Source organism: Hylobates moloch, unplaced genomic scaffold (assembly GCF_009828535.3).
Source record: "Hylobates moloch isolate HMO894 unplaced genomic scaffold, HMol_V3 SCAFFOLD_10, whole genome shotgun sequence".
Taxonomy (NCBI): domain Eukaryota; kingdom Metazoa; phylum Chordata; class Mammalia; order Primates; family Hylobatidae; genus Hylobates; species Hylobates moloch.
Genome location: NW_026652285.1, coordinates 4774125 through 4788852, shown reverse-complemented (window position 1 = coordinate 4788852; position 14728 = coordinate 4774125). Strand labels below are relative to the sequence as shown.

Here is a 14728-nt window from a genome sequence, read left to right as displayed (position 1 = left end):
TCGTCCTCCCAAGTGCTGGGATTACAGGTGTGAGCCACTGCGCCCAGCTGTAGATAATCTTTATTATTGTAAAAATTATTTGTATTTCATGGCAAGTTTGTTGATTCTAAATCTGGCTGATTTGTATGTATATTATTCCAATTTTCTGGCAATAAAATATCCTATTCTAACAATCAATATGTTAACATAATTTTCTAAAAGATGAAAGTGAAATAAATATCTTGAGGAAAGAGAACCTTTTTCTAAGGTACCCGCAGGTGCCCTATGGGCTAGCAGTGGCCCTGGGTGAAAGAGCTCCAAATGGCTGATGGGAGGATTAGGGATTGACATGCATAGTGGCCCTCCCAGGGCAGGCAGCCTGACTGGAGGGAACGAAGGAGTCCCAGAGCACAGGCAGGTTGGGCACGTCCTTGGTCCCCCAAACTCTGAACTCACAGGCTACTCAGGGTCAAATAGATTAGCTACAGCCATGTCTTTCTGAATGCATTCTCTGTAGGTTTGTAGAGTTAAACATCTGTGCTCTTGGTTCTTTTTTCCAGAGGGAGATTCATTTTCCCAGTCCCTGGGACCCTCTCGATCTTACCAAGAACCAGGTCGAAGACTCCACCTCATTCGCCAGCATCCCGGCCATGCCCACTACCACCTCCCTGCTGCCTACCTGTTGGGCCCTTCCCAGAGTGCAGTGGCTCCGCCCCCACGACCTGGTCCCTTCCTGCCATCCCAGGAGCCAGGCATGGGCCCTCGGCATCACCGCTTCCCCAGAGCTGCACATCCCCGGGCTCCAGGAGAGCAGCAGCGCCTGGCAGGAGCCCAGCACCCCTATGCACAAGGCTGGGGACTGAGCCACCTCCAATCCACCTCACAGCACCCTGCTGCTTGCCCAGTGCCCCTACGCCGGGCCAGGCCCCCTGACAGCAGTGGATCTGGAGAAAGCTATTGCACAGAACGCAGTGGGTACCTGGCAGATGGGCCAGCCAGTGACTCCAGCTCAGGGCCCTGTCATGGCTCTTCCAGTGACTCCGTGGTCAACTGCACGGACATCAGCCTACAGGGGGTCCATGGCAGCAGTTCCACCTTCTGCAGCTCCCTAAGCAGTGACTTTGACCCCCTAGTGTACTGCAGCCCTGAAGGGGATCCCCAGCGAGCAGACATGCAGCCTAGCGTGACTTCTCGGCCTCGTTCCTTGGACTCGGTGGTGCCCACAGGGGAAACTCAGGTTTCCAGCCATGTCCACTACCACCGCCACCGGCACCACCACTACAAAAAGCGGTTCCAGTGGCATGGCAGGAAGCCTGGCCCAGAAACTGGGGTCCCCCAGTCCAGGCCTCCTATTCCTCGGACACAGCCCCAGCCGGAGCCACCTTCTCCTGATCAGCAAGTCACCAGATCCAACTCAGCAGCCCCTTTGGGGCGGCTCTCTAACCCACAGTGCCCCAGGGCCCTCCCTGAGCCAGCCCCTGGCCCAGTTGAAGCCTCCAGCATCTGCCCCAGTACCAGCAGTCTGTTCAACTTGCAAAAATCCAGCCTTTCTGCCCGACACCCACAGAGGAAAAGGCGGGGGGGTCCCTCCGAGCCCAGCCCTGGCTCTCGGCCCCAGGATGCAACTGTGCACCCAGCTTGCCAGATTTTTCCCCATTACACCTCCAGTGTGGCATATTCTTGGTCCCCAGAGGCACACCCCTTGATCTGTGGACCTCCAGGCCTGGACAGGAGGCTACTACCAGAAACCCCAGGCCCCTGTTACTCAAATTCACAGCCAGTGTGGTTGTGTCTGACTCCTCGCCAGCCCCTGGAACCACATCCACCTGGGGAGGGGCCTTCTGAATGGAGTTCTGACACCGCAGAGGGCAGGCCATGCCCTTATCCACACTGCCAGGTGCTGTCAGCCCAGCTTGGTGAGTTTTCAGAGGGAAGTGGGTGTGCTAGGGAGAGGAGACTAGAGCTGAATATTTCAGGACAGGTGAAGTCAGCCAACAAAGGGTTGATGGAAGCTGAGAAGGATACAGCAGAGGTGACAACCAAAATACTTAACCATCGGGACAGCATATCATGCTGGCTAGAGTGCAGGAACACCCCAGCTCTGCCAGGTGCTACCCCTTTAGTTGGCAGATCACAGGGAGGTCCCAGGGAGGTGCTGGTGTGGCTGAGGCATCAGAAAGGCACTTGGAAGGCCGGGTGTGATGGCTCATGCCTGTAATCCCAGAACTTTGGGAGGCCTAGGTGGGTGGATCCCTTGAGGCCAGGAGTTCAAGACCAACCTGGCCAACATGGTGAAACCCTATCTTTACTAGAAGTACAAAAATTAGCCGGGCATGGTGGTGGGCACCTATAATCCCAGCTACTCAGGAGGCTGAGGCAGGAGAATCGCGTGAACCTGAGAGGCGGAAGTTGCAGTGAGCCAAGATGGTGCCACTGCACTCCACCCTGGGTAACAGAGTGAGACTCTGTCTCAAAAAAAAAAAAAAAAAAGAGGCACTTGGAATGGTCCCGGGGTAGCAGCTCAAACATAAGTGTTTCTATATTTTAATAACTGGTTTAGTTCTACCAATGCTCACAGCTCAGTATTAGTTCTAAATACAAAGAAGGCCAAGAAGTGTTCCTTGGGGAGAGCTATAGTAGAAATAATTACACGTAACCATAATACGAGACTATATAAGAAGAGCTATGTAAGTAACGAGAAAAAAGAGAGAGAGAGAGAGAAACAACAGGTGGTTCCCAGCAGCCCTGTGGGGCCTTAGGTTTTCTTCTCTTTCCCTGTGGTAAAAGAACAAAGAGGACTTCCCTTCGACGCATCATTATTAATAAGACTGACCTTAATTTCTCGGGGATTCAGTGCATCCCTATATCATAAGTGGTGATCATGTAAATTCTCAACTTTAACATGGTGTTTACTTGTCCACATATCTCTCTTTTCCATTCAGGACCTTCCGCCTTCTACTCTTCCCCATCTTCCCCCATTGTGTGGATGACACAGTTCTTTGTCTACAGCCATCACTAGAACCCTTCCAACCCAGGAGGTGACACAAAGGTCCTGAAATATTCTTCAGTGTAGGAATTCTTCATGTGGGACCTAGGAGCTGCCCTCATCCAATTCATTCATGTATTCATTTCCTCCCTCCTTCCTTCCTTCCTTTTTTTCCTTCTGACTATATGCCTGCTTTGTGCTAGGTTCCAGGCTAGGCTCTGAGGACATGGAACTTGCCAGTCAGGACACCCAGGTCCATGGGGAGAGAGCTATGTACTGCAAGCTTTAGCTATGTGTTTGTGATTCCATTCGGACCCTATTGTGTGTGTACTTTGAGTGCTGCCAGTACCACACCACTATCTCCCTTTTCTCTCAAACTCAGAACTAGTTTCAGTGCCTCTCTTTTTCTTGCCTCTCATGTCTAATCAGTGCCAGATTCTGTTAACTGTATCTTGGCTAGCTTTATCATGTTCTTTTCAAGTCCAGTACTGATGGCCCTGCCAGTGTCTTAGGTATACCCTAAAGATCCATGCAGGAGCCTCCTAGCTCTTCCTTTCCCTCTTACAGGGCCTCGAAGGCTGAGTACTGCCCATCCAGTATGTCCCATAAAGTGCGCCACAGTTCCACTGCTCACTTACCCTCCCTATTGCTGCCAGCGTCATCTGCCTTACAGTAAACTGTCCAGAAATCTTCAAATGTTCTGTTTGTCCACAGAGAGGAAAAATCCAATCTGCTTTGGCCTCAAAGGTTCCTGCACCAGCCAGCCCCCATCTTCTTTCTCAACCTTATTTTCTACTCTCTTCCCTCCCTTCCCTGGGCCCATGCTTTAGCCAAACTGGGTAAACAATTCTTGTAGTTCCTGTAGCCCAGAATATTCTCCTGCCTTCTCTATTCCCATAAATCTAATTATTACCTATTCCTACAGAATCAGCTCATTTATCCCCACTTCCAGGAAGCCTTTCCTGATTGCTGCACTTGGACCCGGTCTCTCTCCTTCCTTAATGCATCTCTCGTGACTCCTGTCCTGTCCCACTGGCGTAATGGCCATTTGTTTTCATACTTTCTCTCCAGAAAGGTTACCAGGTCCCTGCTTATTCTTTTTGGTCTTCTATTTGGCACATGGTAGCAGACCAAATTCACAACGAATGCTTAATATTTATTGGGTGAATAAATGAATAGTAAGTATTGGTAACACACTGGTTGCTATATATATTTCTTTAGATTTGTTTTTCTCTCCCCTGTGTCCCAACTGGGGCCCCCTTAGCTTTCAATCTAACCACCCTTTCCAGACAGTCTCTGCACCTCCCTCCCTGTAGTCCTCTCCCAGCCACACTCTTCTGCAGGCGAGAGAAGCAGGTGCCTGGCCTGACCCTCAATGACCTCTTTCCTCCCCTCTCTCTAAATACAGGCTCAGAGGAGGAACTCGAGGAGCTGTGTGAACAGGCTGTGTGAGATGTTCAGGCCTAGCTCCAACCAAGAGTGTGCTCCAGATGTGTTTGGGCCCTGCCTGGCACAGAGTCCTGCCGCTGGGAAAGGAAAGGACCACAGCAAAAGCCATGCTTTTTGCCATACTTCCTAGAAGCACTGGAAGAGGACTGGTGATGGGGAGGGTGGGAGGGTGCCGTTTCCTGCTCCAGCTCCAGACCTTGTCTGCAGAACACATCTGTAGTGCAGGAAATCCATGTCCAGCCAGGCAACCAGCTGCTGCCTGTGGTGTGTGTGGGCTGGATCCCTTGAAGGCTGAGTTTTTGAGGGCAGAAAGCTAGCTATGGGTAGCCAGGTGTTACAAAGGTGCTGCTCCTTCCCCAACGCCTACTTGGTCTCCCTCACCCCAAGCCTCATGTTCATACCAGCCAGTGGGTTCAGCAGAACGCATGACACCTTATCACCTCCCTCCTCGGGTGAGCTCTGCACACCAGCTTTGGCCCCTCCACAGTAAGGCTGCTACATCGGGGCAACCCTGGCTCTATCATTTTCCTTTTTTGCCAAAAGGACCAGGAGCATAGGTGAGCCCTGAGCACTAAAAGGAGGGGTCCCTGAAGCTTTCCCACTATAGTGTGGAGTTCTGTCCCTGAGGTGGGTATAGCAGCCTTGGTTCCTCTGGGGGTTGAGAGTAAGAATAGTGGGGAGGGAAAAACTCCTCCTTGAAGATTTCCTGTCTCAGAGTCCCAGAGCAGGTAGAAAGGAGGAATTTCTGCTGGACTTCATCTGGGCAGAGGAAGGATGGAATGAAGGTAGAAAAGGCAGAATTACAGCTGAGCAGGGACAACAAAGAGTTCTTCTCTGGGAGAAGTTTTGTCTCAGAGCAAGGATGGAAAATGGAGACAACAAAGGAAAAGCAAAGTGTGACCCTTGGGTTTGGACGGCCCAGAGGCCCAGCTCCCCAGTATAAGCCATACAGGCCAGGGACCCACAGGAGAGTGGATTAGAGCACAAGCCTGGCCTCACTGAGTGGACAAGAGCTGAGGGGCCTCATCAGGGTGACGTTCACCCCAGGGCAGCCTGACCACTGTTAGCCCCGCAGGCACTATCCCATTTGGAATGTGAATGTGGTGGCAAAGTGGGCACAGGACCCCACCCGGGAACCTTCTTCCCTCAGTTAGTGGGGAGACTAGCACCTAGGCACCCACATGGGTATTTATATCTGAACCAGACAGACGCTTGAATCAGGCACTATGTTAAGAAATATATTTATTTGCTAATATATTTATCCACAAATGTGGTCTGGTCTTGTGGTTTTGTTCTGTCGTGACTGTCACTCAGGGTAACAACTTCATCTCTTCCTACATCAAGAGAAATAAATTATTTCTGTTATCAGAGGCTAGGCTCCGATTTATGAAAGGATAGGGTAGAGGGCTTGGCAATAAGAACTGGTTTGTAAGCCCCTAAAAGTGTGGCTTAGTGAGATCAGGGAAGGAGAAAGCATGACTGGATTCTTACTGTGCTTCAGTCATGTTATTATACTGTTCACTTCACACATTATCATACTTCAGTGACTTAGACCTTGGGCAAATACTCTGTGCCTCGGTTTTTCAGTCCATAAAATGGGCCTACTTGCAGGACTTACCTGAGATAATAGTGCAGAAAATATGTTCCAAAGTGGAAAGTTTTATTCAGTGATAGAAAACATCCAAACGTGTCACAGAGTCCATCTGAACACAGCATGGGACCGGCAACAAGAAGCAAGCCCGCCCGGAAGCAGCTCAGTCAGGAGGCTGGGCTGGAATGATAGAGCAGCGGGGCCTGAAACTATTTATATCCCAAAGCTCCTCTCAGATAAACACAAATGACTGCGTTCTGCCTGCACTCGGGCTATTGCGAGGACAGAGAGCTGGTGCTCCATTGGCATGAAGTCTCCAGGGCCAGAAGGGGCCTTTGTCGCTTCCTCACAAGGCACAAGTTCCCCTTCTGCTTCCCCGAGAGAGGTTTGGTAGGGGTGGTGGTTTGGTGCCTATAGAACAAGGCATTTCGCTTCCTAGACGGTGAAATGAAAGGGAAAAAAAGGACACCTAATCTCCTACAAATGTTCTTTAGTAAAGGAACCGTGTCTAAGTGCTAAGAACTGCGCAAAATATAAATTATCAGCCGGAACGAGCAAACAGACGGAGTTTTAAAAGATAAATACGCATTTTTTCCGCCGTAGCTCCCAGGCCAGCATTCCTGTGGGAAGCAAATGGAAACCCTATAGCGCTCTCGCAGTTAGGAAGGAGGGGTGGGGCTGTCCCTGGATTTGTTCTGGGTCTCTGCAGAGATAATCCAGAGGGAGACAGTGGATTCACTGCCCCCAATGCTTCTAAAACGGGAAGACAAAACAAAAAAAAGACAAACTTCGGGTTACCATCGCGGAACAGGACCGGAGCCCAGGGCCAGCAGCCCAGATCAAACGGCCCGCGTCTCGGCGCTGCGGCTCAGCCCGACGCACTCCCGCGCAGGCGCAGCCGCCCCCCCGCCCCGCCTTGGGGGCCCGCTGACTACCCTACACAGCCTCCGCCGCGCCCTCGGCGGGCTCAGGTGGGTGGGACGCACCCCGGCCCAGGTGGAGGCCGGCCGCCCCGCCTCCCCGCTTGCCGGTGGGAGAAACCATCTCCTCTGGTGGGGGTAGGGGCGGAGCCGGCGCCCGCCCACACCGGAAGAGGAAGTCTAAGCGCCAGAAGTGGCGGGCATTCTGGGTAATCAGCTATTTACTTCCTGCGGATGCACAGGCTGTGGTCGTCTACCTCCCTGTTGCTCTTCCCATCGGCGAAGATGGCCCTGGAGACGGTGCCGAAGGACCTGCGGCATCTGCGGGCCTGTTTGCTGTGTTCGCTGGTCAAGGTGTCAGTCCGGGACCTGGTTGTAGGGCCCATGGGGGACCAAGGTCGGGGAAAGAGGGCGGAATGGGGCTGTGGGACAGTAAAAAGAAAAGTAAGGCTCAGAACTCAGAGGTGGCAGGGGGAGTGGGAAGCCGAAGGAGGCCATCGTTTACCTCGTAGTATCGCGGACAGGTCTTGCAGCTGAGGGCACGGGCGGTCTTACATGCCTTTGAATCCTCAGCTCTTAGACGTTCGGTGAACTTACGTTGAAGCCGAAAGACACTGGGAGTCAGAGGCGGGTGGGGATCCGCTGCTGAGTGAGTAGTCGGAAAGGGTGCCTGACCCTGAGTAGACTAGAGAAAGGAATAGATAAAACGGAATTGGGAACAAGGGAGGAAGGAGTGGGAGGGTGGGACTTAGGAACGGAGCTTCGAGAGTAGTAGGTGGGGAACCTTAGGAGACAAAGTCAACATAGGGAAACAAGAAATTGAGCAGGTCGAAGTATTGAGAAAGCTACTTTTTTCTCTTGGTCTTGTTCATGCTTATCTCTCCTTTTCCTTTATTTTTCTTTCACTTCCAGACTATAGACCAGTTTGAATATGATGGTTGTGACAACTGTGATGCGTATCTACAAATGAAGGGTAACCGAGAGATGGTATATGACTGCACCAGCTCTTCCTTTGATGGGTAAGCTGCTTCAGATTCCATCATTCACTTCTGCATTACCCAACCCGCACCCAGAGAAGTAAATGCAGGGCAAGTGTTAATCCTAGTTGGTCCCAGCCATTCGTTTTTTGGGATTATTTTTTGTGGGTTTTTTTTTTTTTTTTTTGAGTCAGGGTTTTGCTCTGCGGCTCAGGCTGGAGTGCAGTGGTATGATCATAGCTCACTGCAGCGTGGAACGATCCTCTGACTTCAACCTCCCAAAGTGCTGGGATTATAGGTGTAAGCTATTGTGTCCAGCCTCAACAGTTATTTTGGGACATACTAGTGCTATGCATCTAATGCAGTAACCACTAGCCACATGTAGCTACTGAGCACTTGAAATGTGTCTAGTTCAAATTAAGACATGCTTTTAAGTATAAAATATACCCCAGATTTCAAAGACTTAACATGAGAAGAAAGAATGTAATCTTAATAATGTTTGTTAAATGCATGAAAATTTTTTTTGAAAATGAAGGGAAGGGAGGTATAGTAATGGTAGATCATTGCCCAAAAGCTGTTGCTTTTTTTTTTTTTTTGGGAGAGACTTCGCTCTTGTCACTCAGGCTGGAGTACAATGGTGCAATCTTGGCTCACTGCAACCTCTGCCTCCCGGGTTCAAGCAATTCTCCTGCCTCAGCCTCTTGAGTAGCTGGGATTACAGGCGCCCACCACCACTCCCACCTAATTTTTGTATTTTTAGTAGAGACGAGGTTTCACCATGTTGGCCAGGCTGGTCTCAAACTCCTGACCTCAGGTGATGTGCCCACCTCGGCCTCTCGTAGTGCTGGAATTACAAGTGTGAGTCACCATGCCCGGCCCATTTTAGCCATTTTACTTATTTATTTATTTATTTGAGACGGAGTCTCGCTCTGTCGCCCAGGCTAGAGTGCAGTGGCGCAATCTCGGCTCACTGCAACTTCTGCCTCCCAAGTTCAAGCAGTTCTCTGCCTCAGCCTCCTGAGTAGCTGGGATTACAGGCACCTGCCACCACGCCCAGCTAATTTTTGTATTTTTAGTAGAGACGGGGTTTCACCATGTTGGTCAGACTGGTCTTGAACTGCTGACCTCATGATCCACCCGCCTCGGCCTCCCAAAGTGCTGGGATTACAAGAGTGAGCCACAGCGCCCGGCTGCAATGGCACGATCTCAGCTCACTGCAACCTCCGCCTCCCAGGTTCAAGCGATTCTCCTGCCTCAGCCTCCTGAGTAGCTGGGATTACAGGCACCCACCACCCACCCCCAGCTAATTTTTGTACTTTTTTAGTAGAGACAGGGTTTCGCCAGGCTGGTCTCGAACTCCTGACCTCAGGTGATCCTCCCGTCTCAGCCTCCCAAAGTGCTGGGATTACAGGCGTGAGCCACTGCGCTCGGTCGCCATTTCTAAATACACAATTCAGTGGCATTAGTGCATACTCGTTGTGCAACCATCACCACCATCCATCTCCAGAACTTTTTTCATCTGTACCCATTAAACACTAGCTCCTCATTCTTTCCTCCCTCCTGTCCCTGACAACCACTATGCTTTGTCCCTATGAATTTGGCCACGTTAGGCACCCTTAGGTACCCATGGGCTCATTCAGTAGCATTTTGTAGCTTCTTTCACTTAACATAATGTCTTCAAGGTTCATTCATATTGTAGCATGCAACAGAATTTCCCTCCTTTTTTGAGCTGAATAATATTCCCTTATATGTGTATAGCATGTTCTGCTGCCCATTCATTCATCAATGATATCTTGGGTTGCTTCTCCCTTTTGGCTATTTGTGAATAATACTGCTCTGAACACTGGTATATAAATATGTGTTCAAGTCCCTGCTTTTCATTATTTTTAGTACAGATGCTCCTCAACTTACGAGGAGTTACAACCTAATAAGCCCATCATAAGTTGAAAATGTAAGCCAAAAGTGCATTTAATACACCCAACCTACTGAATATCATAAGTTAGCCTACTTCAGATGTGCTCAGAACGCTTATGTTACTGTGGCTAACCAGAAGCTGTGGTTCATGGCTGCTGCGCAGCATCATGACAGAATATTGTACTGAATTGCTAGCCTGGAAAAGAACAAAATTTAAAATTTGAAAACAATTTCTACTGAATGCATGTCACTTTTGCACAATCATAAATTTGAAAAATCATAAGTTGAACTAGGGTAAGTCAGGGATCATCTGTATATCCACAAGTGAAATTGCTAGATCATATGATAATTCAGTGTTTAATTTTTTGAGGAACTGTCATACTGTTTAGCAACTGCACCATTTTCCATTCCCACCAACAGTGCCCAAAGGTTCTAATTTCTCCCCATCCTCACCAACACTTATTATTTATTAATAATAGCCATCCTGATGGATGTGTCTTTGGTGTCCCATTTCCCCCAGTGAATGGTGATGTTGAGCCTCTTATGTGCTTATAGCCATTTGTATATCTTTGGAGAAATGCCTATTCAAGGCCTTTGCTCATTTTTGACTTCAGTTTGGTTTTTTTGTTGTTAGCTTGTAGGAATTATTTGTATAATTCTAGTGCATATTAGGTCTTAAAGAGTGGGCAAATTAAAGATCGGAGGAGGGCTACATGACCTCAACCAGAATTGGAAGAGGTAGTACTTTCCTCTTAAGGAAAGAAGTTTGGGATTTTTGAGGAAGTTGAGGTGAGAGAGAGATAGAACATTCCAAATAAAGGGAGTGACTAGAGCAAAGGCTTAGGATGAGGAAAACCAGGATGTGTTTGGAGAACAGTGGGAATTCTGTTTAGGTTAAATCATAAGGTTGGGCTGTAGGGACCCTAAGGCTGAAAAGATAGATTGCGAAGGACAGAGAAGAATATACTTGTGGTCAGGAGCATGGCCTGCATACATGCCTATCTCCCATCAGGCTGCAGGGCTGGGGGCTGGTGTTCTGCTTGTCACCCCTGGAGGTAGAGTCGGTTCCACTTAACAGCGCATGGCTGAGAATGTAGGATTTGGATGGGAAGGGAATCTTCTCAAATAAGAATCCAAGATTGTTACTGAGACAAGAGGGGAGGCATATTGAGGAGGCAGTCAACAAATGTCAGTGCTTACACCCAACACAATAGGCAGGCAGTAAGAGTTTGATTGAATTGCTTGAATGACAAAAATGCTTATCCATCTTGCTCAACCAGCATCTTCTAGCCCTTGAATAGCCTTACCACTCCTCTGGAATCACAGCTACCTGCGAAGGACTGTTAGGATAATGAGGAGAGCTACTGCTTATTTAGCACCTAGTCTGTGCTAGTCTTTGTGCTAGGTGTTTTTCATGTATTATCTCAACCTTTGAGTCTCAACTTACTGATGAGGTTCTGAGAAGGGAACCCCACATGTATAGGTCATTAGAGGAAAAGCTTAGCCAAGTTGAACTCCTTTCTAGTAGTAGGATCCATTGTTTTGACTCACCCTCCTCTTTGCACTAGGCCCTAGACCCCTTGTAGTTGTGTTAGTTGTAACTATTGGACCCCTAGTCCTAAAGCCGTCTCATTTTCTAGGGAATGTTAGGCTAAGGATGTTTGTGAGCCGGGTGAGATAATCTTTTGGGGATGGCAACTGACCTGTGGCTGGCGGGCCAAGGACATAAGAACGAAGAACTTTTGTCGGTCCTAGCTTTGAGTCAGCCTCATCCCAACATTAGAAGGCAGTTTTCCTGGCTTTCCAGTGGAGACTCAGTACTTGGCTTTTTCCTAGATTCCGCTCTCAGAATTGAGCTCAGGCCCAGGGGAGGCTCAGGCTGACTCTCCATTTCTTTTCCCTCCCTAGAATCATTGCGATGATGAGTCCAGAGGACAGCTGGGTCTCCAAGTGGCAGCGAGTCAGTAAGTGTTGGCCTTTCTCCTTTTGGCTTAGTTGTAGTGTTGTTACTGTTCCTCAGGTCCATTAGGGAGTCTGAAATCAGCAAGATGAGTGACCTCAGGGTGGGAAAGATCGGGTTGTAGGAAACACAGGGAAGCAGTGTCCTGTGCCTTGTCATTTAACACTTGTAGCCAAAAGAGGGGATAGCTCTTCTCTTGGAGTTGCATCACTTCTTTAATGTTTAGCTTAAGCTTCCATTTGATCTTGAGTCTTAACTCACTTCACTGTAATCTTGTATCTTTTTTCTTCTCTCTCAGGTAACTTTAAGCCAGGTGTATATGCGGTGTCAGTCACTGGTCGCCTGCCCCAAGGTAATAATCATAACAGCCAATGTTCATTTACTGTAAAGCTCTGCGGAAGTTTTTTCTATCTGAATTAATGCCAATTCTCACACTTTATGAGGTTCAGCATTTTACAGATGGAGAGAACCAGGCACAGAGAGGTTAAATCACTTGCTGGAGGTCACCAGCTAGTAAATGAGGAGCCAGGATTGGAATCCAGGCATTCTGGCTCCAGAATTTTTGCTGTTTCTGTTTTTTATTTTTTTTAGAGACAAGGTCTCACTATGTTGCCCAGGCTGGACTCTAACTCCTGGGCTCATGCGCTCCTCCCACCTCTGCCTCCTGAGTAGCTGGGACTATAGGTGCCTGGCTTAGAACCTTTGCTTTTGATGACTACATGTATCCCTCTTTTTCTTCTCATTCTTACCGAACACTTGCCTGGGTCTTCACTGGTAATGAATCAACTAAGCAGGACCTTTTTTTTTTTTTTTTTTTGAGACGGAGTCTCTGTCACCCAGGCTGAAGTATAGTGGCATTATCATAGCTCACTGCAGCCTTGAACTGATGGATTCAGGGGATCCTCCCGCCTCAGCCTCCCAAATAGCTGGGACTACAGGTGCAAGCCAGTACACCTGCCTAATTTTTTAAAGTTTTTGTAGAGATGGGGCCTTGCTCTGTAGCCCAGGCTGGTCTTGAACTCCTGACCTCAAGTGATCCACCTTGACCTCCCAAAGTGCTGAGATTACAGGCATGAGCCACCATGCCTGGCCAAGCAGACTATTGATAAGTAGTCTAAGAACTCCAGTTTGCTTATGGTACCCCCTCAAGGTGGCAGCTGAGTGGCCTATCTTACCCTTCTGAATCTTACCTCACAGAGCTGTTTCTTTTCCTGCTTCAGGAATCGTGCGGGAGCTGAAAAGTCGAGGAGTGGCCTACAAATCCAGAGACACAGCTATAAAGACCTAGCAAGATGCTGGGCTGCCAGCATCTTTGCTCTCCACCTCCTGCCTCTGCTTATTTCTTGTTCTGGAACTAAATGAACAGAACTTCAAATACTTCCTGCCCTCCAATTCAGACTCAGCTGACTGTTGAGAGAGCAGCACATCATTTTATCATTTTATCTTCTTTGGACTACAGGTGGGGTGGGAGGGATTTGGGTTGGTGGATTAACAGATGGAATTGAGGAGAGAGCAGGATGCCGATTTTCCTACCCATGGCCCAGGTCTGTGCCTTCCCCATGCCAAGGACTCTAGGTCAAATGTCAATAAATATGAACCTCGAGAAAGTTGTGAAGGCCGTGACACCTGCCTTGCCTCCCTCTTCCATTCTCTTAGGCACAGTAATAGCTTATTTGCCTTATAAGAACCTTCCCAGAGCAGCAGAGGCCCTTCTACTCCCTCTTGACTGTGTCAGCCTCTGGGATTGCAGCCTTTCTAGTGTGCTTCCTTGCTTCCTATCAGAAGGTGCTGATCCAGAGGCTCAGTAACCCCATCGACTTGGTGGCCCTGGTGTCTCGCACTTGTATCCTTCTGCCCTCGAGACCTGGCACAGCAGTATCCCTTGAAGAAGTCCTGAGGCTTTGTAGAGTGCTCCTTGACCATGTTGAATAATTCTGCCCTCCCCTGCTCGTCTGTTTTCTTCTCTTCACTGCTCTTCCTATACCTTAGGCCAGTCTCAAGCACTTACTGGAGACCCTTGGGCCTTGGGCGACCATTGGGTCCTAGTCTCCCTCGTTTGTGCCCCTGTAGGAGGTAGGTCCTTTTCTCCCTTGGCCTAGTAGGGGACCTTGGGTAACATCCCATTTTTTGGCCAAGGTGAGTTGTTTTAGGATAAAAAAATTTACCACAAATTCTCATTTAAATTTCCACAGAAATCCTGTTAGTATCCCCATTTTTATTTCCCTAAGTTCCTTGTTATCCCTGTAAAAAGAATGATTACACCCTGCCTGTTTACCTCAGGATTGTTGTGATTGTAGAAGCGAAGCTATGTGAAAATTATATAAGTATTATAAAGGTGAAATACTTTTGGTCTCCTTTTTGGGCCGTTTTTCAATGCATGGAATATGTGCACGATCAGCCAAAATAGTAGGGGAAATGCTGAGAACCACAACTGCAGGGTGAGCTGTGCTGTGCTAAGGCAGAGCTGCCTGTGCTAGGGCTTTGTGTCTCAGCCACCTGGTGTTGCTCTTGAGTTGATTTTGCTTGTTACCTGTGGCCTGGAGAGTGTGGGAAGGAGGAGAGATGCTGACCTGACTGATTAGTTTGTCTGCTCCCCTTCCTTGTCCTCACATAGGCCTATGGGAGGGAAACTGGGACTGGCCAGGCTGCTCATGTCCACTCATGGTCTTCAAACCAAAACCATTTTCTCTGGTGCCTTCAAGCTCTGAGGGAATGGTCAGATAACCCCAACTCCAAACTGAGTTTCTCAAGGATTTCCCCAGCCCAGCAAACAGAAAGCTCCATGGGTGGTGATCTCTGTTCAATTTCAACCTGAAAGCAACCCTGCCAGGCTAGAGCTTACGTCCTGGATGGAAGAAGTGCGTTTCAGCAAGTGCCCAGGCTGTGCAGCCAACACCCAACTTTCACTAGCTTCTCAAAAAGTCCCTTGGAAAGCCCCAGCTGCTGTCCTGG

General features: G+C 48.9%; 2 protein-coding genes across 4 annotated transcripts in view; both read left to right on the top strand.

Annotated features, from left to right (window-relative positions):
• RNF43 (ring finger protein 43) overlaps positions 1-5683 on the top strand; it is a 64050-nt gene extending 58367 nt beyond the window's left edge. For 2 of the 3 annotated variants that reach the window (XM_058445255.1, XM_058445254.1), the window contains one exon: positions 540-2197. In XM_058445255.1, coding sequence (XP_058301238.1) covers positions 540-2197 — 1658 coding nt within the window. Of the gene's footprint in view, positions 1-539; positions 2198-4373 lie in introns of those variants that run through there. The other variant, XM_032162842.2, reaches the window with a different exon arrangement.
• A 1461-nt stretch (positions 5684-7144) lies between these two features.
• On the top strand, positions 7145-14130 carry SUPT4H1 (SPT4 homolog, DSIF elongation factor subunit). The gene is made up of 5 exons (XM_032162841.2): positions 7145-7279; positions 7838-7944; positions 11725-11780; positions 12075-12128; positions 12997-14130. Exons 1-5 carry the CDS (start codon positions 7160-7162, stop codon positions 13062-13064), a joined length of 405 nt encoding a protein of 134 aa, XP_032018732.1. The 5' UTR covers positions 7145-7159; the 3' UTR covers positions 13065-14130.
• Positions 14131-14728: the final 598 nt, after the last annotated feature.